This window comes from Acipenser ruthenus, chromosome 19, assembly GCF_902713425.1.
Source record: "Acipenser ruthenus chromosome 19, fAciRut3.2 maternal haplotype, whole genome shotgun sequence".
NCBI lineage: Eukaryota > Metazoa > Chordata > Actinopteri > Acipenseriformes > Acipenseridae > Acipenser > Acipenser ruthenus.
The window spans coordinates 30033655-30060825 of NC_081207.1; the positions used below are offsets into that span (position 1 = coordinate 30033655).

The window sequence follows — 27171 nt, forward strand, 5'->3', positions numbered from 1 at the left end:
ACTGCTGAAGGCAAACAATGATCCTGTAAGCCATTAGGCCCTAACCATGGGGGATTCCAAATGCACCCCAGAGGTCAGAGTGCAGGCTTTGGGCATCTCAGTACTTTACCTGGGGTTGAGTTCAGTAACCCTATAGCTGAACTAATGCACTGTAGCATGTAGAAGACTGTGGGCCAGAAGGAGGTCATAGATAGTTTAACTGCATTCAGTAACAACACTTGCTCAATATTATAAATGTGTCGTGCAAGTTTAGCTAACGATTCACTAACGAACACATTTCTTACAAGTTTGAAACGAGTACAATAAATCACACAGTCTCTGTGATATACTGCTCTGTTTTAAAACATGTAAGAAATGAGTTAATAAAGAGGTGTCTGCATAGAGCTTGCCAAGGCAGTTTCAACAGTAATGTCAAATACATTTGCAATCCAATTTACTATGTTTAGCATATTCAGAAATGCGGTACGGTAAGGAAGTAACAGATCCTACTGCTGTGTGTTCAAACGTGTGTCTGTGCTTGGGAGTTAACGCAACTACCCATGCATATGGAAAAGATGCGTCACGTTTACTTTCAGTAACCTAAGAAAAGAGAGATCTCTAGAACTCTCAATATAACCACAGCCGACGTAAAATGTAAAACCTTCCCCTTTAAAAGCCTGCTTCTGGAAAAGCTATTTTCCAAGCGCCTGCGCTCCCCCTCCGGGATGGACCATCCCTTTAAACCGAAGTTGCTGATTCCATCATTCGAGCAGAAGCAGCTCCAGGTCTTAATCTGCAGCGGAGTGACATTATAATCCGAAAGCTGGAAATCAAAGCGTTCCTTCGCTGAATGCATTCGCTTCAGAGGCCGATTGCACTGAAGAGTTTTTTTTTTAACGTTCTGTGCATTTGTGAAAAAATAAATAAACAAGTGGTGACATTTAGAAAACAATCAAGTCGAATTTACAAAACGGAGCCGAACAGAAGGAAGACGTGTCTGTAAATACCAAGTACATGCGCTGGACTGCAGCCTTGATTCTGGGGGAGAGTTAAGATTATACAGTACCTCTTCTAGTAGAAGCGGCATCTCTTATTTTGATCAACACAGTACAGCGCTGGCTGTGGTTTTAACTGAAAATGATGCCATACATGTAGAAAACTGGATTTTAAAGAAATAGTGGTTTGCTGTAAAGCTACACCGGAAAGTTCGGAACTAAGAACTGTTTTGCAGTAATAAGAGAACTAAATATATAACAAGATGTCTGTGCCGGTAAGTGAGTTACTACGACAATAATGTACATCATATTACCAAAAATGACCAGCTTGCGCTAGGCGGTGTTGCCTTTAAAAACATATTTATTTATATATTTGTTTTTTGGTTTAAGATCCAATTTCTGGATTATGTTATCGCGGGGGATTGCGGGTAATCGGAAGCGTTTAGAGAGATTTAATCTAATAAATCGTGTTTGGACGATTTAGGATGCATCCTTCTTAATCCTACCCTTTCTTCCACAGTCTGGGAAAGGAGAAAACTTGTGCCTCATCCGTTTTCCGCTAGGTTGGCAACCTGTCAAAATTATTATGGTGCAGGCAGACGCAACCCGAGCGTCGATACAGGCAGCGGTCTGCCGGCTAACGTGTTGTCAATTTAGGAGAACCGAATAACTGTGTTGCAGTTTGTGTCTAGGTATGGTAAAAAACACAGTATCGGTTGAACTACCTTTATAAACTGTTACACACGTAAATAAAACCTTTTTTTTTCTAGTTAAGAGGCAGAACGCACTGCGGACGTTAGCGAGAGAGTTTTGAGGTCTTGATTAAACCGGGCTGTCAAAACATTCCTGCCGGCCGGTGGAGAAGTTATGAAAAGTAGTGTCTCTTTATCTGAACCATTTTTAGAATGAGGTGTTTCCAAAGGTTTGTTTTTCCATTATGTGGTTTTATTATTGCCATGCATTTTTAAAAATGTTTCATCCGCGCTGCATACATATTGAAAGCAATACATTGTATTGTTAAAGTGACTGTCGAGGAACCGCCCCATAATTTAATTAATTAATTAATTAATTAATTAATTAATTAATTAATTAATTATATGTGTTTTACAATAACCTTATGTAAAACCGTTGGCGCGTGTTTAGTTAAAAAAAATGTCAGAAAATGTTCACCATTACACTAATTTATTATGACCTTGAATCGTGGGTGCCTCTTGCTAAACTTTGTTATACTTTGGGTCATTCATAGTGTGTACTAGAGCATGGCGCTGTCTTACAAAAATGCGCTTGTGTTCGGTTTAGGTAAATCATTGCAGTGGTTAGTTTACCTGCAAGCAGCGGCTGAAACTCGAACTCAATTCACATATTGTATTGAACTTCAGGTAACTGCTGGCAGAAAATACTGTCCCGGCTCATCTACGAACCAGGGTCGCAGCCTGACCAGAATACACCCCGGCTTCACAGGTCAAAGACTATATAGCCCATCCACGTGCCGCTCTGTAACCTAAGCGCTAATAGATAGCCGGTGGAATGGGCATGATTGATTAGAGACAAACTCAGGTGTGTCTGAATAAATCATGCTTCATATTGACTCCTTGCTACTGGATACTTTAGATCAAGGGTCTCAAACCTGGTTTTTGTTCCAACTGTACCCTAAATTAGTTAATTGGACAAATGAAGCTTCTAATACACAGTTAATTGGGTCAATTAAGTAACTTGGGGTACAGTTGGAACAAAAACCAGGAGGGACACTGGCCCCCCAGGACCACGATTGGAGACCCCAGCTTTGGATCAGTATCCCTCAGAAAGGTCAGTTTGCAAGTTATTTGCACACCATGGTTGTAGCAGGTTTATGACTTGATAAGCAGGTTCTCTTTATATATATATATATGTTTTACTGTACTGTACAGTTTCATATTCCTGTTTGGTTGTGGTCTTGTCACACTGGAGTGGGGTGTTAGCGTTTAGGTCAGTGAAAAGTTAAGTGCTACATTGTAACTGTTTGACCTTGCCTGTAGATTTGGCCTTGCCTTCTGTGTAGCGCTGCAGTTGCCATGGCTCTCTCTTCTCGTGATCCCGTTACTCTCCTCGGAGTTCGAGTAGCAGTTTGGTGTTGAAGTTCTCAGCAGTTCAAGGGATTACTCATTGAACTGAAGCTAAATCTTGGCTTGCCGTTAACTTTTCACAGTCCTCGTCCGCATTCCAGACTCAAAACTGGATAGAAAAAAAAGAAGTATTCAAATATTTATTTCATGTGCTTACAGCAAAGTCTGTGTAGTGAGTTTTATTTTGAGTGCATTGGAGCCACAGCTTGGTAGGGTTTGCATTTTTGTTAATTCTGCCCAGAAAAACACCTGAAAGAAATCAGGGATGTGTTGCAAATGATTCAAGGACTCTCCTAATGTCGCCTGTGACAAACTTCTTCACATCCTACAGACTTGGTGCTGAGCTACTCAAAAGAAAGCTGACCCTGGTCGGAACAGGGATAAATAGCAAGTGACAAGACAGAGTCGAACCGTGCACTCTTCACAGTGTGCTTTGACAGAAAGCACAGCAGCTGTTTTTTCAACCCTTTTCAAAATAGTTTTAGAGCAGGAGGTAAAAATCAATTTGTAGAATTTTAAAAAGCGTCTGTATCTGATGCTGCAGCACACCCTGCCAGTGAACCTCCTGCTGCCCCCTGCTGAGATTTGAGCTACAGAATGCACAGAGTCTGCACAGCAGTGCATTGAGACATCAGTTACTCTGCTAACCCGCTATCTTAAAGAGCACGAGCAAGTCTGGATTCTTTCATCTCACAGAAACCTTAGGCTGAAGGCCTGGAAAAATGCGTGGCTATTCCGTGAGCTGTGCTCTTGTTTGCTATACCTTGCCTCGCTGCTGTCACTGTAGCTGGTGGCTGAGTGGCTGGAGTGTTTGGACAGGGCAGTGGTGCTGGAATCCTGTGCTTGAGGGAATGTGGATCAGTTTAACAGGCTGGTTCATTGCAAGGGCTTTTATTTGTGTTTCTTATTTTACTCCCTATCTCTCAGTTTGGATAGTCTTTGTTTCCATTCACAACGTAAAAGGCTTTAATTGCATCTTCATTTGTGCTGTTTAGAACCCCGAGGTCTTGAATCACATAGAATCTTTCCTAGTCTGAAAATGTACCTGCTTGATGATTACCTTCTTGGTGCTTCTTTTAGTGGATCTTACTGAGTGAGACTTTCCCACTCTGTGGTGATGGTATAATGACCACTCTTTTGTGTATTTAAACTCTGACGTGTTTGAAACCAATCTGGAAACCCAAGACAAGAACACATGCATATTTCTGACAGTGGTTAAACCGTTAAGCAAAATAGCTGCTTAACAGTGCAGCATTTGGAAAACTTGGTAAATATTACCAGCCTTAAATCCGGTACACGTGCTTGTAGTTTTTGCATTAACCTGTAGGGGGCAGTCTGCTGGTCAAGGGGAATGCCAGTAAGTTGCCCGTCCCCTCTGTGCCTGGCTGGACAAAGGACGTGTGACTGGCATTGTCACATGAAAGAGGTCTTTATCCCATTAAAAGCAGCAGTCAGCTGAGCGGGTGCATTGTCAAGTCTCTGCAGTGCAAACTGGGCTCCTGCCAGGACTCCACAGCACTAGCAGTCACAAAGAGGATACAGGTGGCTTTCTCTTTTGGGCTGACCTGGGGGTGGGGGGGAGGGGGCAGTAACAATTGCTGCTCCAGTCCCAACCTTCCTTCAGCCAAAATGATTATGGTTATTATTATTGTTGTTGTAGTTATTATTATTACTGTAATGCCCCCTTTCAGTTCTGTTGGATCTGACGTATGCGTTCATTGTTTCAGGCAAGACCGAAGCCAGAAGGCAGAAAGAGATCAATTCAAAAAAGCTGAGAAGCGTTTGTGGAAGCAGCTGCTTGTCTCATTAATTGCAATGTATTCTTTTTCAATGTATTGTATTTCTATAGCGCCTGCCATACCGCAGTATCTCAAAGCGCTGTCTGTGTGTCAGTTCAGACAGAAAGAAGCCTGCAGCATCAAGATATAGTGCAAATTACAAAGTAATAATAATAATAATAATAATAATAATAATAATAATAATAATAATAATAATACAGGAAATGAATATGAATAATAAGCAAGCAAATCAAATAACAGATATTACCAAGAAAGTCCCAGTGCTGCGTGCTTCTGAATGAAAACACTGAGCAAGGGAGCTGGGGGTTTGAGTGACAGCTCCCTGCATCACAGAAGATAGACGTGTAATACAGTTCTACCAGGAGGCTGACATTTGACAGTTATTATAGACAAGGTCCCCACATACATATTCATATTCCTTTCCTAAGAAGGTCTTTGCATTTCAATAACTCCATTGAGTCCCCGGCTATTTATAAAGGTTGCCCAAGGCAACGGTAAGCCAGCAGTTTGTTTTTCTCGTCCAGCGTCACAGAAGAGCCTAGGATTGCATAGCTCGGAGGGGAAGGTGCAGCATCTTGTTAAAAGCAGTTAACACATGTGTTGCTTTTGAGTTGACAGTTCCGCGGAGCTGCACTAATCTTTACACTGTTCACTGTTTACTGATTCAAATTTCAAATGGATTTATTTAACCAGGATATACATCTGAATCTTCAAGAGGGTCCTGGAAAACCAGGCCTTCCCAGTTTTATTATATGAAAGCTGGATTTTAATCTGCTTTAACACCAGTGAAAACGAGTACAATCTCCACCGAGCACTGTTGCATATTGAGAAACAGCTTAGCTGCGTGTGGGGGGCCCTTTGAATCTATGCATGCATTTTTTACAGTAACAAAAGCTTAGTTTGAGCCTGGATTTTTTTTTTAATACCGATAAACTATGAAATGAGGCTCTTTCAACAGCAGCCTATTTGTGTTCTTCTTTTTAATAATGGGGAAGGAGACAGACGAGGGCAGTGCTCTTTTAAAAAGGAGTCTCACAATGGACAAGAGAGTTTAATTGGGAACCCTGTCCCCCAAGTACATACCATGCCTTTGTGCCCTTTCTGCATTCCTGTGATGTATTAAAGGGGATGCTGATTAATTGATTCCGCATGTGGGCGGGGGGCGGCTTCGTGGATATGAAATATTCCAATCCAGAGTGCTGGTGGCACCATGGCTTTCTCTTTTCATTTTCACTGTTGAAAGAATGTCCAGTCTTGTCCAGAGCCTGGGAATGTGACTGGAAATGCAGGGCAGGGGGGGGTCTTGTCCTCAAACAGTGCAGCTAATTCATGGGGCCAAATCAAAGTGCTCCTCAGCATCAGTGCTTCCGTTTGTATGACATTTAATTACATTAATGAGCTGCTGAGTTTGTTTATATATATATATATATATATATATATATATATATATATATATATATATATATATATATAATATTTGTTTGGACCTCCTTGCTAACTAATGACATATAGATAGGCTCGTGAAGAAGACGAGTCATCGATAAACTGAAAACTCGCTATTTTAATAATTAGCTATAACGTTTGGGCTTCCATCTTCTTCAGACGGCATGGTGGAAGTAGCCAGGTAGACTGATGTTGCTGTTTCAGTCTGAAAGCTGCACAGCGACCTGCAGGTGAATGTTCTAAGAACACTGTGACACAGACAGTTCTGAAGTGGAGTTCCAATCCTAAAGGAATGCATTGTCTACATTGCAGCTAATTATTAAAATAATGAGTTTTCACTTTCTCAATTACTGTTCTTTTTCATGAAGTATTTCTAGCGACTGAATATCCTGTTGGATCCCGATTCTCCTTGGATAGAGAACTGTATCTGAGATTGTCAGCAGGTGTTGGATTTGTGGATTTTGTAAAAGGACAGTTACAAAAAGGGTTTTTGCTGATGAATATAGCTAACCCTGGATTTACCCCAGTAAAGGATCAGGTAACAAGTGGGGAAAAATAAAATGCAACCAAATCAAAGGGGAACGTCACCTTTGTATCTCTCTGGTGCTGGACCTGACTGCTCTCCGTGCTCTCTGACATCATGCCTGTCCCTTGCGTACTGGGGAGCAGGGGTTCAAGGACAAGACCACAGATCCCACAGCAGAGTCTGACAGAGTAACAGAAAACCAGGAGCGCGCAGGTGTGCTCCCAGGTAATCGGAGGAAGGATTTTCTCAGAGGGATGTGCAGAACCAAACTGAAAGACTGGCTTCATTTGTTTTATTTGTATTTTTTTATTTTTTTAAAAAGTGTTTCAGAACTTTCTGTTTGCCCCACTGCATTACTGATATTGCATCCTTTTCAGTGGCAGCGATGTGCTTGGGACGCAATAATGGAAATCTTGGGTTGTGTTGATGAGAGTTGTGCATTCACCCAAAACAGTTCAGAAGAGTGCAGTGATGGTGACTCGTGGTCCTCCCAGTGCTCTTGAACGTGCCCTTTGCTGTTTCCTCTCCCTCACACACCCTTTTCAGATGGTTTCAAGGCTAATGTGAGAGCAGTTGTGTGTTTTTTTGCTGCAGGCTCGGCACCCCGGTGTGAGATTCGGGCAGCTCGCTACACTTTCACAGCCCGCTGTTATTTCACACTGTCTCGCTTTTCCTGTCACGCTGGCTGTGGTCTGCATCGAGCGAAGAGGAGGGATTAGTTTGGAGCTGGCGTGTAGTGTAGAAAAGAAAGGGTTGTTTGTCTGCAGAAGCATAGCTGTGAAATCTCTCTGATTGCAATCCCATTTTTTAATAGTTCAAGCAAGGCCCTGGCACTGGTAAAACGAATGTGCGACTGGCATGCAGCTAATTACTGACTTATTTATTCCATAATGAATTAGATGTGCCTGCGTCTGGCGTACAGAAAATAAATGATGATCAGCACTGTGTCTCTATACAAAGAAAGTGTCTCAGGATTTTGTTTTGTTTTTTTATTCAGCTAACAATTGAAACAGTCATACTGTATTTCGTTTTAAAGATAACAAGCATCCCACATATAAATCTCCTTCCCCTGGTGCGTTAACAGGACACTATTGATCAGGAGTATATGTTTGAATTACTGGAGCCATGTGCCATGGAGTGACCTAAGAGAGTCAGTTACTAGTGAATTGGCCTGCCAATACTAGATCAAGGGGATGACAGATGCTATTGAGCTGCCTATCATTTCTTATAGACTGGTGCTGGGCAGGGTTCAAGCTCTGTGTGTGTGTTAGGCACAGTTCTGTGTACAGTCAAACCTGCTTTACAGATGCTCAAGCAGTCTTTATAGAAAGGTGGATATAGAGACATTCTTCTGCATTGGTGGTAAAGGGATAATAATCAGGGTGCTACTCCTCTTCTGGGACTGGCAGGGATTCTGCACAGTGGTTTCTATAGGCAGCTGGTATTATACAGATTTGACTGTATTTCTTTGACCGTTCCTTTGACCTTTACCTCATGCGATCTTCCTATCTGGATTAGTGTGGTTACTGTTCCCTGGTCTCCTCCCCAAAGCCTGCAGTGTCCTTCCTGTATAAAGCAGGGATCACAATGGTACATAGTATTCTCAGTGCGTGGTCATCAGTGCATTATGCAACCTCCTCATAAACCTACTGACTATCTAACCAAGCCATTCTGAATGGCATTGTACAACAGGTAGGACCTGTCGCTTCTCCAGCAGTTCAGAACGTAGCACAAAAATAAATAAATACACCCTCTCTACCTCCAGCCAGCTTACATCAACTGCTGCTGTATCCATCCTTGAATAGGACGAGACTGGAGTCCACTTCTATTATTGTAGCTGATTGCTTCACTGGACTGATTTGGTTGCTGGCAATTGTGAAAATGGCTAAAGGGTGTAGTAGAGGACTCCAATCCTTCAAGCGAGTGAACAAATGAATAAATAAAGGAATGAGATCATTCATACTGTAGTGAACCGTGCCTGGGCTTTTAAGGGAATTGCGTTTGAAGTATTGATTCCCCCCGCCCTCCTTTCCAGTGTTCAGTGAGATCATTGAGCTTGTGCTCTCATTGAAGTCTAGGAAGCTGCAATGGTAGGAATGATGGAAGGACACTCCAGGCTCCCCTCTGAGACAGAGAGACTCTGATAACATCACAAGGACTGGGTGGTAACGAGGGGTTCGAAGTTCAGGGTTACATTCAGAACTTTGGATTCTGTTTGGGGGGCTTTTCAGACACATCACTCACTGTGTTTCAGATCAGTCAGTAAAAAGACTATTAATACCGGTGAGGATCAATAAATGAGACCTTGGGAAAACACCAGCAGGATCGTAGCTTTAAAATAGGACAGTACTTAGATCCAGCGCTGTTAAGACCATTCAAATAGATACCTGGATCTACACGCTTTTTCTTCTAATAGTTTATAGGTGCCTTGACTGCACAAGCTAAGGTTACCTGCAGTGTATCGAGACTCAAAAGCTTGGAAGTGTAAATCAGAAGTAAATAAGACTGCAGTTCGGTGGTTGCCGTTGCCAAGTTTGCACACGCTCCCCAGTGGATGCAATGCTGTTAGAAACTTTACATACCGTAGCAAATGGTGCGGTAATGAGAGCTGTCATTAAAACACACTTATTGTTATAATTAAGTGGATTTTCCACTTAAAACCGACAGTGTAAAACCCCCACAAGTAATTCCGTTCCTCAAAGGGGAATGGAACTGGGTAATTTTGCAGGCGCTGCCTCTGCGTGACCCCTGGTTATTGAACCTGCAATGAAATCTGGGATTTAAAAAGAAAAGCGTTTCTGTCACTTGACGCGGTTTACATCAAGTGCCTCCATTACATTGCACAGGACGGCAGAAAGACCTTTCAATACCTTTCTCAATAGCCAGGCTCTCCCGAATTAAACATTGCATGTCAAACATGATGAAAGCCTACTTCACTGTTGCTGGAGGGGTTCAAACAGGTTTATGCAAATATGCGCATTGCAAAAGATTGTTGCATTAAGGCTGGAATGGTCTGCGTTGTAGAACTAGAACTAGAATTCCCAGCAATGTCATCACAATGGATTTGGAACCCAAGCTCTGAACTGAACTGAACTGAACCCACAACCTCTGGAGTCACCAAGATTAGCCACAGTCGAGCTGCCCTGCTGCCCTTCCCTGTCTCTTTGTCCCCAGTGCGTAAGCATTACTGCACATGCACATATATATATATATATATATATATATATATATATATATATATATATATATATATATATATATATATATATATATATATACACATATACAGTATATCAGTCTGCATATCTACTGTAAGCTTTATTCCACCCCTGCATGTATATATTTACCATGTCATGTCATTGTCTTGCAGGAGCAGTGCAGGGTTTGTAGTTTTGTTACCTTCACATTGTGCATTGTACTGACAAATGCTGTAACCAGAAATGTTTTGATTTGGGTGTAATTTGATTTGGGTGTGCTGTACAGTGTGTGTGTGTTGCGTGGAGGCACCGCACACAGAGCTACAGTGTTTTGAATGTGTATTGTTTGTCATGCAAGCCCTCTCTCCGTGCCTCTTACTGAAGTAGATCCAGCACCTCAGAACATTGCCTTTAAATTAGCAGACAGCCTCTTAAGCTGCCTTTAAGACTCGGCAGACACGGAGCTTCTACTTGACTGCTTTTCTTGAGCTGCTGTTTAATTGGTTTTGAACCGCGAGGGCAAGCAATTTATTCTTCAATTCTGATAGTGGGAAGGAGGGAAAGCACCAGAAAAAAAAAGAAGAAAACTAATCAGGCATTATTCTTTTGAGCATCGCTTCCACAGATGTGAACCAGCTGAGATTTCTGCCAACGACAGACAAGCGGCTATCGGTGACCGGCAGACTGGCAGCTGAAACAGGAATGGGGTCTGGCATGGTCACAGAGGACCTTAGACCCAGTGAGTCAGCTGTTTGTGTTCTGGAGCCCTAGGTACCAGTGGCAGGGGACTTCAAACTCCTCATGCATTTTTGTCCCAGCTCCTCTCCCAGCAGGTGTCAGATGAGTCCGTGGTGTGAAAAACATATATAGAGTATTTCTGTGATTCTGAAATACAGGCATTCCTAATAAATCCACAAGCACTTTTCTGGACCTGGAAATGGTCCATCAGCCCTCCAAGCAACAAGGGAAGACCCTTCCTACCAACCCCAGCTAATTATAATGAAGCTAATTAATTACCATAATTATAAGAGGTGGTGCAGTGCCCCCCTGGCAAATCCTATCCCATTACTACAGTCTAATGGACAGTAAGCCCTGTGACTGGAAATTGATTCTGTTCCTCTTTCATTCCAGTATCACCCCAGGGTGGTTCAGTTTAACATTCTAAGGAAATTTAATGAGAGTGAAAAAGGAACTCTGCCGCCAAGAGTACTGCTAGGATGGGGAAGAGGAATTCATGTAGAAAGTCCGTGTCGGTGCAGGAGATTTTCCAGTCGGGTGCCAGTCTGTTTGTGGCACATGTCATTGTTTAAGTTTCCATGGGCTGGTACGACTACAGGTACCTGTCTCCTGTCTCCCCTCCAGATCTGCAGCACTGAGTGTGTAAGTCTGGATCCCATGAGAGTGTTGTAACACGCGCGAGACCGCTTGATATGCTGTTGCAGTGACTCGCGTGCCAAGCCTTCGTGTGAGTGAGTTCCCATCTAGCTGTAAGTTTAAATCCAAGGCTGTTAAAGAGGGTTAGAAGCATTGGGGTTAGTGCAACACTTTACAGTAATGGAAGCACTTCAGTTCCAGTGGACTTGCTGTTGTTCACAGGACCAGTTTGCTGGTTTTACTAAATGTAGATTTGCGTTTACCGGTGTTGTGGGAAAGCTCCCTGTGAACACGTCCTGAAAGTCGTGTCATTGTTCCCCAGGCGGACGGGTATTCTGCTGTTCTCTTAATCCATTCTTCTAAACAGGATGCAGGTGGTGCTGCTGTTCCCTTCTGAAGAAGACTCTGAGTGGGGGTAACACAGGTGCAGCACAAACTGGGCTTGTTTAATTTATTCACTTTGTGCCCACAGGGCCAGCACAGGTACATCTTAATACTAATACAAAGAGAGGCCTAAGTAAACCGTACTCAGTAAAATAACATAGTATAATCATAGGGCAACCGTCAAATAACCTTGGTAAAATTTTAGAATGCTTTTCAGACAGGAAGATAGAGTTACACCTCCTCTCCAAACCTCATCCGCGCTCTCTCACAATAAATTCAATTATAGATAAAAATCAATTTGCTGACATTTCTTTTTTTTAATAGTTAGTGTGCTGAGCTCAGTATATCGCACTACCCAGAGTCATGAGAGAGCAGTTATCTAACAGACGTGCGATATAAAACACCAGCCTTGCTCTGGCTGTGCGATATTTAACATCAAAGAGCAGACATTGTGTATATTGTGAAAGGCCGGCAATCGATAGCTGCCAGATTGCTCCTGCACTGTCTGAAAGAAACAGGGATCATTGTGAGCCACATAGTTCCTGCCTCCACACAAAGTGTGTCAATGCATTTCACTGTGAAGCTCTCCCAATTACCAAACCCCATGCACACATGTAAGGTTAACTTCACCAAGCAGTTTTTAAATGAAAATGATAGAGAACAATATCTTGAGTTTGATATACAGAGATGCATTGGCTACCTGCCCTCAACTTAAGTAAGTGAGGGACAGACTGAATGGACAAAGCTGAGTGCAGAACACAAGCACTGTCTTGTATTTCTAGAGGACAGGGGCCATGCTGCTTTTAAAAGCCTTCACGTCTGCCTCTTTACTCTGACCTTGGGAAAGGATAGCTAATCTTTCCTGAAAGCTGCGCTGCAAATGCATGTTATCATAGGTGCTGGAGAACGCACAGTATTGAGTCGAGGAGAGGGACTGTGTTGGTATTTTTAGAATTAACCAGAGTGTGGGGTAACCTTTGTACTGCGTTGTCACTATGAGGAACAAAACAGCATAGTCTTTCGACCAGTACTGTTTGTCTTTTGCGTGATATTAGAGGGCAAGCATTTAAGTGTCATGCAACTGCAGGCTAAGTAACAATGTGTTGATGGTAAATCAGTTTCAAAAGACCATTTTTGGATGGCGCTAAAATTGCCATGTCCACTAGGCGGTGCTGTGTTGCCTGATGCTGCCACCTAGTGAGAGTCAAGAGAAGTACTGTCAACTGTGTACAACAGGCAACAATCGCTATACATGGTAGGTTTGTCGAACAGAAAAGAGGCAATTGTGCCGAAGTGTCAGTGAGGCAGTGAAAAGATGGAACCATTTGTACATGATAGATTGTATGCAATACACATTGAATTCATGTTGTAAATATGCAATATGCGCGCTGTTTGATTTAAATCCAATGAATTAATGTAATGCTTGCTCAGGAAGTCTGTGTAGCTCTTGTTTTTTGCTTGTTTTTTTAGGGTTTGGTTGGAGGCCACTCCCTCGCTGTCAGGTGACTGGATTTAGTGCTCTGCACTCCCATGCTGCCGGGCTGCTCGCATTCGCTTTATTGGAAAATCAAATTCAGCAAATAGCCCAAGCTCTCATGGTGATGATTTAGCCATTATATTCACTGGCCTCCTGTCTGCTAAAGACTCCTGCAAAGTGCGGTATTGAGAATGATATACATTTTATATCCTGGCTGAGAGAGGGATACCGCTCGGAGTTAGCCTCATAACATTTTATTGCATGCTGTTTTTTTCCCCCCTCTCAATTGTAGTCATTTTGCAAGCGTTGGGCAGTAAAAATGTCAAATGTGTGAGTGTCGCGTTGTGTGGAGCGGCAGGGTTGCAGAGGTGGGCATGAAAAGTAGTCTGGAGTAGGCTGGTCTGCTTGCCTGTACGACTTGGCAGTGGCATTAGCCATGCTTTTGCCACTGCTTGCTGCTATAAGAGGCTAGCGATGTCTGAAAGCTCTGTGTTGTTTGGACAGTCGCAGTTTCCAGTGTATATCCCATGCTGATAGTATAGTGTGTGAGAGAGAGAGAGAGTTCCACACCCTCTGGCCGTTAACACTGTTTCAAGGTCAGTTAAGGTAACGGGCGGCTGTTTTGTTTTTGCAGTTCTTTCCTCTTTTGTTGCTGACTGTAAAGTTTTCGTTTTCTGCTGGGTATGTGATTTTTTTTTGTTTTGTTTTTCCCTGACCAGGGCATTGTGTTACTCTCAGAATGGAGTAGCATCCAGGTTCTTATAAACCAATGCTTGTATTGCTTTTTTTCCCCCTTAAAGTAAAACTTATACTATGATTTTGACCGAAAGGATTCTTAAAAATGGAGGGGAACTAGATGGGGGGGGGGGGGTGGGCCTGGCTGGCCAATGGCCAGTAAGGTAGACAATGATGAGATCTCAATTAGGGGAGCCAGTCTCTGCTGTGAGTTTGTGAGGGAGTGCTGGCTTACCCATCAGTGCCTCAGTGCTGCTCTGCTGTGCAACGAATGGCTCCACAGGGCCTCCCCATGCAGGGGTCATAACCTGCACTGTGTCGTCCAATCAGAGAAGCTGTGCTTTCAGAACGTGCCACCCTCAAGCTGGTGTCCTCTTGTGCTGCACAGATTCTCCAAGCATAGCCTTGTTTCTCTTCAGTGCGTTCTCAAATGATGTGGCGCCTAGGGCCTCTGCAATGGGAAGTCTGGTTCAGCCTCTAAGGGGAGTTTCCCCACGTGAACTGCACAAAGTAGCAAGTAACAGTTAATCGTCTCTTGAGAGAACGAATATATTTATGATGCTAGAAAGCAAGGTCATTGTGTGGAAACTTTGTTATGGGGGGAAAAAATACTTATGGTAGGCGTAACCTGACTGATGTATAACATTTTATTCTGTGGGACACTTTCAAAAGCAAATGAATGCTTTTCTCAAATGACTTCCCTTTTGGAATTAACGCGAATGCCCTTAGTGACACCATACATTTAACAACTTTTTTAACCGAGTTGACTGAATTCGTAGTTACTTTGGTTTGTTTGAGTGCTCAGCGCTGTTATTTCTCTGACAACTAAAATACAGTTAATGTAGCAGAATTTACTTGGAACGTAAAAATAAATACCGAAACTTGTCTGTGCTGCTATATTGTTCTCCAGAGAGAGAGAGAGCAGAAGGGCCTCTAGAAGACGTCAGAACACAGCAGCACAGAGAACCTTCAGTGTGAAAGAAAGGATTCAGAGACGAAGAATTGAGAAGCTCTCTCTCGCTCTCGCTCTCTCTCTCTCTCTGTCTCTGCGTTTTGTCCTGTTTTGTTGGTGGCTCTGAGGTCAGACTTGCAGTATGAATGTGTCTCTTCCTTGTCTCTGACAGGAGCTAATGAAGTAAGACATTGTCTTAGGCCACTGGTCCCCAGACATGCGAGCGTGCTTCCCTCCTAGAGCCGCCAGCGCTGGGGAGAGTTGTGGTGAGAGCGGCCGGGGGCTTCTCTAGTACTGGTCAGGTGCACACACGCAAATGCAAATAAACAAAAGCACCATTATAAATCAGAGCTGTAAATGTGGCTATATTCTGAGTGAATTCAAAAGACCCATGCATCGGTGAAATATCCACATAGAAAAGACACAACTTTAAAAAAGCACACACTCTGCAAACAGTTCTCCTTGTCTGTGCATGTGTCTGTAAACCAATTACTGCAGAGACACAAAACATTACCCCAAACCATACAGACAGGCACACACATCACTCACTACTCCCTGTCTCCCTGTCACCCTGCTTTCTCTCCAGCTACCTCTAATCTTGCTGGAGGCCGTCTTTTCAATCAGACTTTTTCCTCGATGGGCCGGAGCCTGTCACTTGTCTTCTCTTTTAGTGTCAGTCACAGCGCTGGGCAGACGAGTCGTTGCTGTCCGGCACACAGCTCCAGTGGCTCTCTGGTTGCCACTGGTTAATAGTTTATGTAACTCAAAAACTCCGGAGACAATCCTGGCCATATCCTCAAACCTTGCAAACCTTGGGTTTTTGCAAAGTGCAATTTTCTAATTTCTTGTCAGTTAGTTTTTTCTCAGCGTGCTGTATTGTAGTAACTTGCTAGGCAAAATCTTATAAGTGCACTTTCAAGATAAAGGGAAATATGCTGAAAACCACAAGTTTTATATACTATCCATACAGTGGATACAGTAAGTGATGGGGTTTGGGGTTAATTTAGCCAGGGTGATGAGGTCAGCAGTCCCATGCTTTTACAGCATCCAATACCACTGTGGTTTCTTTCAGATGAGAATTGTCTGACACATTCTTATACCAACCAGATTTATATCCAATTTCATTAACAAACATCTATTTCATGGTACGTTGGGCAGAGTCCTCTGGGTTTTTTTTTTTTTTTTAATCTACAAAGCAGACGGGGCTTCCAAACAGCAGCACCTCTAGCAGCACAGCAACCCCACGGCCCCGCCCAGGGGGAGGGGCTTGCGCTGGTGAAACTAGAAAGAACCCTGAAGACTTCAACCTGGGCAAGCAAGGCTTTAGAGTGGACTAGGACTAGGAGACTAGACACTAACACATTCATCACAAATGAAGACCATCACCGGCTGGAGATAAGTTCATTATCTGGTTGAGAAAAACCTTCGGCCTTTAAATGTTTCCATCAGGAGCCTTCCCTCTGGGTTAGTTCTGTGAATTGATTTAGCAATAGACCGAACTCCACTCTGTTACACACTGGTCCGGTATTCCCCTACAAAATGTATGTCTGTGGTCAAAAAGATGCATAGTCATTGGTCTATTGGAAAAAACTGCTCTGGAAGCAGTATATAAGGAGTATGTAACACAAGCAGTGTCCGTGGCTAAACTGAGCACACACTGAATATAGGGAACCAGGCATTACCCATAGGAATAGGGAGGAACATCAATGGAATACTTAATTATTGTACAGTATAGTATTATTTCATATCTGAATGGACTCCTTCAACTCTGCATACCTATATACAAGTCTAGGAAGAACAACTCCGCTTTCAACCTCGGAGAACTCCAGAGCAGTCAAATAACCATTCCTTAAAATACTGTCACAGAACAGAAAGAAAATTGTGTGCCAGCAAAAAGAAAAAGGTCAGGAAAGAGCCTCCCCTTTAGTGGAAGGTCCTGTCTTGTTCACTCACCTTCCCCCCCCTGCCCTGGAGCAGCTCAGTGGATCTGTGCCAGCAGACCTGCTGCCCTCATTCCAGACGATCAGATAGACAGGGGCACGCTCCTGGCTGGCTGACATGCCCCCTTCAGACAGAGAAAGGGTTCATCAGCACGGGGAGTTCCTGTTTCAGTCCTGCAGACAGCACATTTATTACAACACCTCATTGCTTCTGATGTTTTGATTTGTTGTGCGTATCAACTCAAACCACTGAAACTGAAAATCTGGGAAAATTGTCAAACTAGACAAATTAGTGATTGTCCAAGTTAATTGATGACTTTAACAGGCTACACATGCAATTAATTAAAAATAGTAAGAGAAAAGGAACACAGAGCCACACATGGTAAAAGGCATGAGACTTTTTAGAAGTTGTTTAAGATGCCTAATTAAAGCAAAGTGATCTAGCATTTTCACACAGGAGTGCCTATTGTTTCCATATCACAGATTACTGAGCGAGAATTGAAATTCTAACACACAGAGGTTTACATGCAGGTAGGTAATAAATGAGGTATTTAATACATTTGCACACGACTTTGTAGATCCTTTAAGCGTTTGCTTGTTAGGCTGGCAAAAAGCGTCATCACTTTGGATGGCTAACTGACAGTGACAGATAATAACAGACAATTAATCAAGAAAATAAATGTATAAGTAAGTGTGAGAGTAACTGCAGCTCTCTGGTTAGTTTCCATTCTTTTAAGACCTGTCCTTTCTGTTTCAGCGTTCCATCAGTTGGAGGTGTCAGCCGCTATTGTCTTCCTGTGAATAAGTGACCTTGGTGCAGCTCTCCTCCGTGCGCCACCATGTGATTAATGAATGCCTGCAGTATTGGGTTTAATCACCTGTGTGGCTTGTTTAATGTGTATCAGGGCTGTGAAGTATGTGTGTGGGCGCAGGCAGGGCTGGGATAGTTATTGATATAAATGCCGGAGAAAGAGAAATACAGTCGTGTGCAAATGTATTAAACACTTTTGGCATTTATATCCTTTATATACCCACCTGCATGTAAACCTCTGTGTGTTAGAATTTCAATTATTGCTCAGTAATCTGTGATATGGAAACAATAGGCACTCCTGTGTGAAAATGCTAGATCACTTTGCTTTAATTAGGCATCTTAAACAACTTCTAAAAAGTCTCATGCCTTTTACCATGTGTGGCTCTGTGTCCCTTTTCTCTTACTATTTTAAATAAATTGCATTTGTGTCCTATTAAAGCCATCAATTAAATTAGACCACCACTAATTTGCCTAATTTAAAAATGTTCTAAGATTTCTAAGATCCGCTGGTTTGATTTTCATATGCACAACAAATCAAAGCAGAAGCAATGGGGTGTTCTACTGTAAATGGTTTACTGAAACCCACCCTATCCCCCTTTACGTGATCTGTAAATAAATAAATATCTGCACTTATTCAACAGATGGAGCTTCAAAAGACTGAGAACCTTGTTTAGACGGATCTCCGTCACGCTCTCCCCGAATCCCCAGCGCTGCTTTTGTAATTATTTTGTGTTTTAATATGCAAATGAATTCATTAAAAATTCTCAAACCGAAAAGACAAAAAACCCAGGCAGTTTGGTTTGCTGTCGAGTGGTCGTTGTGATTTGTACGTGGCGTGTCCCCGTGTGTCACTCTGTAAGGGAACGTGTCCCATCGTCATTGCTAATCCTTGTGACAGCCGGGGACACCCTCACCTGCTACTGTGCTTGCTGCTCTCTGCTTTAATAGCATTGAAGCAGGGTTCACGTTTAAATGGAAACATCGCATTGTGAGATCATACAGTAATCACAAACAAATGGAGGCTATTACAGGTTGTATATTCAAATTGGATCCAAAGTGCAAAAGTAAATACCATTCAGATGTCATTGTACAGTATGTGATGCAATACAATGCTTCTAGATGTGTTTACTATACGTGTAGCTGTTAACTAGATCGATGGAGAGAGAGATTTGCAATCACTATCAAACAGTATTTATATATCATCATATTTTTGCTTCTGTCAACTTGTAATAATTGAGTATTAAGGGCCAGTTTGAATCAAACATGTTATATGTGATCTGTGATTTTCTTTATAATTTACAGCAAAACTACAATATCCAACCACCAACATCCTACCAAGCACCCTGTCATGATAATGTTGCATTTTTTAGTACATTCTGTGGGCTTTTTGTATGAAGACACAGTTAAGTGTTGCAAAAGTGTCCAACTATTGTTTCCTGATGGGAAATCTCCTAGTTAAGCCTGGGCAATGGCAGGCTGCAATGGGGCAAACGCCTTTAAGTGGAGCTTCCTCTCAAATGCCCTGCCACCTCTGTTGCAGTAGCTGCTTGTCATCCTGTTTGCTGAAGCCCCCCTGGCCTCGGCCTCAATTCAAAAGTGAAATTGACAGGGACCGTTAAAAATAAATAAATGTTGGGTTACATTTTCCTTTCAGTGCCCAGGCCAGCGTCAGCCAGTGAAACGAGGATTCATTCTTCAATTAACCTGTTCCAATTAAGAGTCGTGTCTGGAACATGACGTTCTAGTTTTTGAGTATAATTTTTGTTCAGTCTTCTGTGTGCTGAGGCGCTTGAGAGTGCGCTGGAAGGAAAGGGAGCGAGGGACACGGAGGGCAGCAACAAATCAGCTGCTCGATGCTTAGCGACATCTCGCTGACAGCGGCACGCAGGTGCAATTTGTGTGCCAGATTTTTGTTAGGCCCTGTCTTATCAGACCCACTTTTTGGGGTTTTGGCACACCTTGTGAACGAGTTGATGGAATGGGTGGGCAGAGGGATAGGATAGACCCCAGTCGATTTTTGGATAAGGTCAGGCAGGATTGTACAGCTACACAATTCATTATCAGTATTATAGGTCTAATGGCACAGCAGTGAGCAGTGACCCAGTCGCGGCACTGCGTGGCGACCACGTTTCGATTGCCGTGGTTACAGGATACCAGCAGTCCTTTGAAACCTGACACTCGACAGAAGAGTTGACGTGCCAGTCGTGATGGTGTGATTTTTATGAGCTGGAAGACCTGAGGTGACCAAGCAACTCCGTTTGTTCAAGTCAACACCTCTCCTTTCGAACTTCAAATAATCTGGGCAGCAGGTAAAACAAGTTGGTCTCGGCCGAGTTCCCACTTATAAAGGTTTACCACAGTAAAAACATAACAAAGTATAATAAAGCACAGTTAAAGCATTGGTAAGCATTGTAAAGAACAGTGAGGTATTGTAAAGCGTAGTATAATGGCAAATCAGGGTAAACTATGGTAAATGTGTAGTATAATTGCTAGTTTAGGATAGATATGCATAGTATAATTGGGAAAAGCATGGTAAACCTGCAAAATGGTCGACTTTTATAAGGGGCATGTCATCACGGTGTGTACTGATTGGCAGGTTTATTAGGAGTCTGTCATACCTCTGGAAGCTTTAATGAAATGTTTTTAGGTTATGCCAAGTATAAACACGGCCTTGTGTGCTAATTCTCCTGCTATTGAACTTGTGTGCCAATAGGAATATTGGATGATCTAATCTGTGCTGGCTATGCAGTGGTGGACGCTTTTATCACTTATTAAAGCTAATAAATGCAAGCATACTTTGAGACTGAAGCACGAAAGAAGGCACTGAGGATGGGGGGGTGTGAACATTGACAACAAGCCCAGCGTTTGGAGTGCGCACGGAGTAAACTGAATGCACTGAGGGCAATGAGGACTGCCAGTGTGGACAGGCCAAGCAGCTAATAACCTCTTCACCCCTGATAACCTCTTCACAGCTCATAACCTCTTCACAGCTCGCACCTCTTCACAACTCGCACCTCTTCACAGCTCATAACCTCTTCACAGCTCGCACCTCTTCACAGGTCAATGAGATTAATAGTGGCTGGTGATATGCAGATGTATTTATTGTTAAAATATCCTGCGTTGTTTGAACCACATATAAAAGATGTGTAGTAGAAGCAGAAAACACTATATGGTGTGTGTGTGGGTGTGAATATATTGTATACATGTATCTAATAATATCTCATTGGGACGATGTCAGCAGAAATCCAATCAGGCTCCTTTTATCTATTCCAGGCAGATTTGAATGAAAAGTGATATCATTTAAGGCTTCGTTGTGTTTAGCAGAGCTTCATTTACAAAAAAAATACCCTCATCCCATCCTTCCAGGTGTTGTGTAAAATGTTCGACTGCCTGCAGGCCGGAGCGGTGGAGGTAGGTCACGCATGGCTTGCTGTGAAGAATGGGGGGGGGGGGGGGGGGGATTAGCGTGACGCCGCTGCCAGGAAAATTAGTTTCTCTCAAAAAGCTCGGCCCCAAAGGCACCTGGGAGCTCTGGGTTTGATGGAGAGCTGCTTGAAAAAAAAATATTCCGCTGAAAACTGCAGAGAGAGAGGACAGAAAACCAAAGTCAATCTCTTAAATATTGATACAGTACAATATACATGTGTCAGCTGCCATCTGCTAAAAACCCTTTGCAAACGTGAGGTGCAACTCAATGGGGTTTTCTCCTGGTAAAATAAATGTGATTTCTAAATCTATAAATGCTGTTTCTGCGTGTAACTCTGCATGGGTGTGTGTGGTGTGTCACTGATCCTTAATAATTAACAATTCTATAGAGGTGCCTTGGAATCTGATTGGTTTAAAAATGAACCAATAATCCTGGGCGTTCCAAATCCGTTGACTTGTAGAATAGTGTCAGAAATGTCTTACAATTATTTTTATTTCCTGCAGCGCGTGTGATTTTTTTTAAAACACTTCACCCTGGGTCACAGTAGTTGTACTTGCAGAGTCTTGTAAGCAATGCATGCCTGAGGACACTTGAAAACCCTGCTAGAACAGTAGAAATCCATTGTGTAAACTTGCATCATTTCTTCCGTATAGAACGTACAAGAGCAGGTAAGGTTACTTTGAGCCAGGGGTTTGATGCTGTTTTCCTGATGCAGACATGCGTTCAGGCAATGAGAAATCCTTCACTGTAACCCAAGTTCCCTGATCTCCTGCGGGGAATCCGATCCTGTATGGGGGCCTGGACAACTTGGGGAAAGTGCCGTTTAGCTGTGCAGCTGATGCCCCTGGAATAATGTGTTCAGCTCCAGATATCGATCTAAGCTGGGGGTCAACTGGCTACAGCAGCGAAGTAAATCCTGAAATTCTTTAGCTGGCTTCCAGCGATGGTGGTTCAATACAATCAACAAATAGAGTTTAGTGTACTGGATAACAAGCTGGTTACATTGAGCACTGTTAATCATCCCATAGGCCATAGTGATTACTAGCTTGCATGAAGGCATGAATCTCTATATATTGTATATCAATACAGCTGTGCCCTGAACTGCATCATTTCAGTGATAGCTCAACTGTGTTACGCATGTATGTCAGGTGTTGAAATGTTGTCTTTATGGTGTTTGTAGTACAGACTAAACCAGGCTTGTGTATACAGGATTGAACAAGGCCTCTGCGCCCCAGCGCTGAGGAAGATAAGCAAAATACCCTGGAAAAGTAGAACAGACATAATCAGTTTCACTCAGAAACACAGGGGGAAAACCCTGGTGAACCTGATGCAGCTTGTAAACATCACACAATTCATTTTAATAGATGCAGTATTCATGTATCCGCTGTTGGCAGTTAAGTTTTAAGGAGTAACAAACACCCTTTAGGTTTTGTTCTTGTTATCGTGCTGTTCAGAGATTTCCCAGCATTATGGGCCTATTATAAAAAGAGGAATCTCCCTGCCATTCACTGTCATTGGGATTCCAAAGCCTGGTATACTGCAGTAACAAGACACAGTACAGTTTGGATAAACACACGTCGCAGAGACTCTCCTTCACAGCACTGCACAGCCTGCTGCTGAATGATCCGATTCAGAGCGGTGAAACCAATGTTCTGCCTCTCTTCATTCAGAACGGCCGTGTGGTCTGTCCTAACCGCTCTGTGTTTCTCCCACACCCTGAATTAATTGTCCTGCAGAAACTACAAGACGTCCACAAAAACAAACCATGATTTGATGTACAAGAGAAAATCCATGAAGGCACTTGCATGAGGGCTCCTGTTATTTTTTTTAGAAGTCGTTGGGCAGTTTAGTTTTTAGAGACGCCACTTCTGCAGTGAACTGGAGACCATGCTGGCTGTCCCAGTGTAGTGACACGCCCGCAGAACCCACAGTGGAACTGCCGAGTCTTTCCCAGATCTTTCCTACCCGCTCCCAGGCTGTGTGCAGTACAGACTCGATCCTTGTGAACTAGCCACAGACCCAGATCCACTCTGAGCGCTACTGTTTGTGTTTGACTGTACATTCACCCCCAGAAGGTTCCCACAGTGGAAACCACAGCTAGAGGATACACAGGGGCTTGATGCATGTTCCACACAGAGTCCACTGGCGAAGGAGAGCACACACATGCACTTCGGAACTAGGAATTGCAGAATAGATATTATACAAAACAAAACTCAATAGCTTGTTTAACTTTTAGCGCACATTGCTACCTGGTGGTGGAATATTGCAATTGAAGTTTCTTTGCATGAGTTGCACAGTGCACAGCTACTCGGAGTGTGCAGAGACCGTGATACATCTTACTGCAGGGTGAACTGCCTCATTGGGTGTTGCAGTCTTGACTGTTTTTCCTGCACTGTTTTGATTCTTTTCCAACACGTTTACTTCCCTGTCAGGGACCCAAGTGCTGTTTGGTCGACCTGACTAACTTCTGGGTTTGGACGATGCAGTGCAACATCGGGGTTACTGTATTTGTAACACGCTTAAAACCTAGCTAGTTTCACTTAGTCTTCCAAATGATTGACTGTTTCAGAAACAGACCACACAGGGTTAACTCCGACCATATTGGAGCTCCAATCCTGCCAGCTTTACCAGACCCCACATACCAGTGCAACACTCACAGGAGCTGCGATTCAGTTGGTGCCCCTTTTCCTGCAGTGGCTGCTTGCTGTACTGGGAGATGTCTGCAGACAATTATCCTGAGCAGTTGCGCTGTTGAAAGCCAGCTGATAAGTGCATTCCTGAACCCGAGGGGACATTCCTGTGGTTGACTGCCCACGCTGATATCCTCTCAGCTCAGTCCCAGGGGGGCAGTGGTCAGTGTTCCTGGGAATGGGATATTTTCCCAAAAACTGTTACTTTAGAATCAAAAACTGTCAGGGCTCGAAACCACCTTCTCTGTTGAAGCACTGATACTGACTGGGGGAAGCACCAGTGCAAACTTATGTAGCCTGTTGCTTGTTTAATTTAGTGTATAAAAAAGTGCAACATAAATGCAATTATTGCTGTGCTATGTTAATATACAATATAAAAACAACAGCTGCAGTATTTCTGAAAGTGCACTGAATTGGTACCAAGATCTGCCGAGAGTGACTAAACTAAACTGTGTAACTGAATCCCAGCTGGTTTAGTCACACTGTCATGGTTTATAAGTGCAATTTAAACCAGTAAGCACCCTTCCCCCAGTACACTTACACGCTCACGCACACGCACACCGGCGCTTCTTTATTGTGCTTTTGAATATATATATATATAAACTCTATTGAAGCTGTTGGGATCATGTTCTTTAATCTTTCAGCCATCTGCAACAGGCAATCCTCTTGTACATTACAGTTTCCTAATGAGAAGCGGACCAGAAAATACTAGCTCACTTGCTCTCTGCCTCTGTGAATAAAGGACATTTTCAGTCCAGGTTCTTGTTACTCTGAACATGGCTTCACCACGACTGGCGCTTGATGAGAACCAGAAACTACTGTAAGTTAAAGTTCATGCACCAGGAAGGGCTGCTCAGTGTACCGTGGCCTGGGAGAGCTGTGGGAAGCAAAGCTGGGAGACACAGGCCTGACCGCCTGACTCAGCTAACTGCTGGACCAGCCCATTCCCCCACCAGGAGAAGCACACTGACCTGCTCCAGTTCTGAGTGACCAGTGGAGTTAGCGAGTTCACTGGTTCACATGGAACCCCACAGTCCTGTCTTAAAATACATCCACACAGTGAGACGCGCTTGCTGGGAGCTTTACTATTTATAGACAACGTGATTAAAGCAATCGGATCATGATAAAACAAAACAAAAAAACAGGAACAAGGTGCTGCATGTATGACATCATATGTAAACTTATTTAGTCTCTAAGTACTAGACATTTTCTCTTCTCCATCCATCTGCACAGATCCTACAACCTACACCTTTGCAAAGGCCCATTAAGAATGACATTTGGGCATCTGATAAACAATGGGCAATAGTTCAACTTTATAATGGGTTTCTGCCAGCATGCTAGTTTTATCTAACAAACATCACACAACCATTTCTTGAGCTGAAGCTGCTACTGTGCCCTCAGCAACGGCTCTGATTAGATCTTAAAGGGATACCGTTACATCACCTGCATTTTCCTAACATTGCACCTCTTACTGTAGGTGTGTTCTGTAATTACTCCAGCAAAAATTGCTTTTTTGATTGTAGAGGGGAGGGGGGGAAGCATATCAGGGTTGCACAGGCTTCAGAACACAATGCTTCACATTAGTGGTTCAGTGTGCAGCGAGCAGCTAATATGTGTCTTGTTGGCCACAGCAGATACCAGTGTGTTTATCTTACCTTTGCAGCGCTGCTGTGAAAGAGACTTTGAAAAACAGATGTGCAGGAGAGAAAGTGCAGCACAGTTACTGAGGCACGTGCCTGTAGTCTCTGCGTCTACAGGTAGTTTATTACAGCCAGCGCTCGTTGCTGTGCTCTGTAATTAGCTCTCGTTAAGGCGGAGAACTCTCTGGGGGTGCGATGGCTCAGTGGGGTGTGAAACTTTTCACCTCCAGAGGACAGGGGCTTCACTCTGTGGACCTCCCGATGCCCTTTTCAGAGGAATTAAGACTTTCTAAACTAATACCTAGTGTAGAGGGGTCAGCTTCATTGTAAACAGCAAAACAGCATCATACCCCACGCTCGCACCATGCTGGGTCTCTCAGAGATACTGACGCTCTTCAGAGGGGTTCAATCATGTAGTTTTGTTTTATTGTTTATGGTTTTGTTGTGAAGTTCCCTGAGATCATCATTGCTTATAAAAGTTTACTATAGTGATATATATATATATTGTATGTGTGTGTGTTAGAGTGTTTTGTGTGGATATATATATATCCACACAAAACAAATGACCCTACCAGGACTGATTTCCATCTACAGAATAGTTCTGTACACTACGGTTACACACACATAATACCATGGGCACATCTGGAGAAACAATTAGTGGAGCAGGCAATAACACATTATGAAGGGATCATGTTGGCATGAACTGTTCAGGTCTGTGTAGCCCCAGATAAATACCGCAGCCTTGCGCCTCACAGTACAATAGATATGTTTGTCCTGGAGTCTAGACGCTGTTTTCATATGTTTTTTGGATTTAAAGCCTCAAGTCTGTACGTATGTAGAAACAAATGTGTTCTAATAAAATCATCTTGCAGCGTGATCAAGCACTTTAATTGCGTGTCTAAGTGAGCCCCACTTCCACAAAGCATTGACAGAGAATTGAGGGAAAGAGAAGAAGGTTGAAGCCGCGGGCTCGGTCACCTCATCGGAATGATTTCTTTATTTTTCTTTGCCGGTTTTCCTTTTCTTTTTTTCCCAGTCGTTCCCAAGTACTCCGAAAGGTTAGGTCACTGCTGCCCTAGAGGAAATCCCAGTCCAGGAAGTGATGATTGCAAGGAGCCATTGTGACTGTAGAGTGTCGCATTCCTGCATTCCTGCATTCCTGAGGTGTTTACCTAGGCATTCTCCAGAGGAGGTACACTCCCACTGGGGGATGGGTGCAGGGGCTTTGCCCACCTGTTCATGGTAAGCTGAGGGAACACGAAGCCACTTTGTGGCTTGGAACTTGGTTTCAGGAGACTAGGTTTCAGGCCACTGCACGGCACACCAGGGGGAGACAGCAAAGTTGCCTCAAAACACTGTTTAGAGCAAGACAGACAGACAGACAGACAGACAGACAGATCCGGGCTTCAGTCCTTCAGCTTCTTAATGTTCGGGTCCTTCTCTTTTATAACACCCTGATTTTTATTGTCCTGCAGATACACCCCACACCGCAGTGAACATCTGCATTGCTATTCAGCAGCATTACATTACATTACATTACCCCTTTGCAGTGACATGCAATTCGTATTGTTACATTTCACATGTGTAGTGATGCTACTGTAACCCACTTCTCAATCCGCTGCTTTCCCAGTGGAAACAGTTCCCAGCTTGGCCAGGGTATTCTAGTTCCTCTGGGAGTGCAGGACATGGGATGAGCAAAG

At 43.3% G+C, this 27171-nt stretch overlaps 1 protein-coding gene across 1 annotated transcript in view; it reads left to right on the forward strand.

The window, feature by feature from the left end:
- Positions 1–684: 684 nt before the first annotated feature.
- LOC117424712 (breast cancer anti-estrogen resistance protein 1-like) overlaps positions 685–27171 on the forward strand; it is a 70485-nt gene continuing 43998 nt past the window's right edge. The window contains exon 1 of the mRNA XM_034041376.3: positions 685–1249. Coding sequence (XP_033897267.3) covers positions 1238–1249 — 12 coding nt within the window. The 5' untranslated portion in view covers positions 685–1237. The remainder of the gene's footprint in view (positions 1250–27171) is intronic.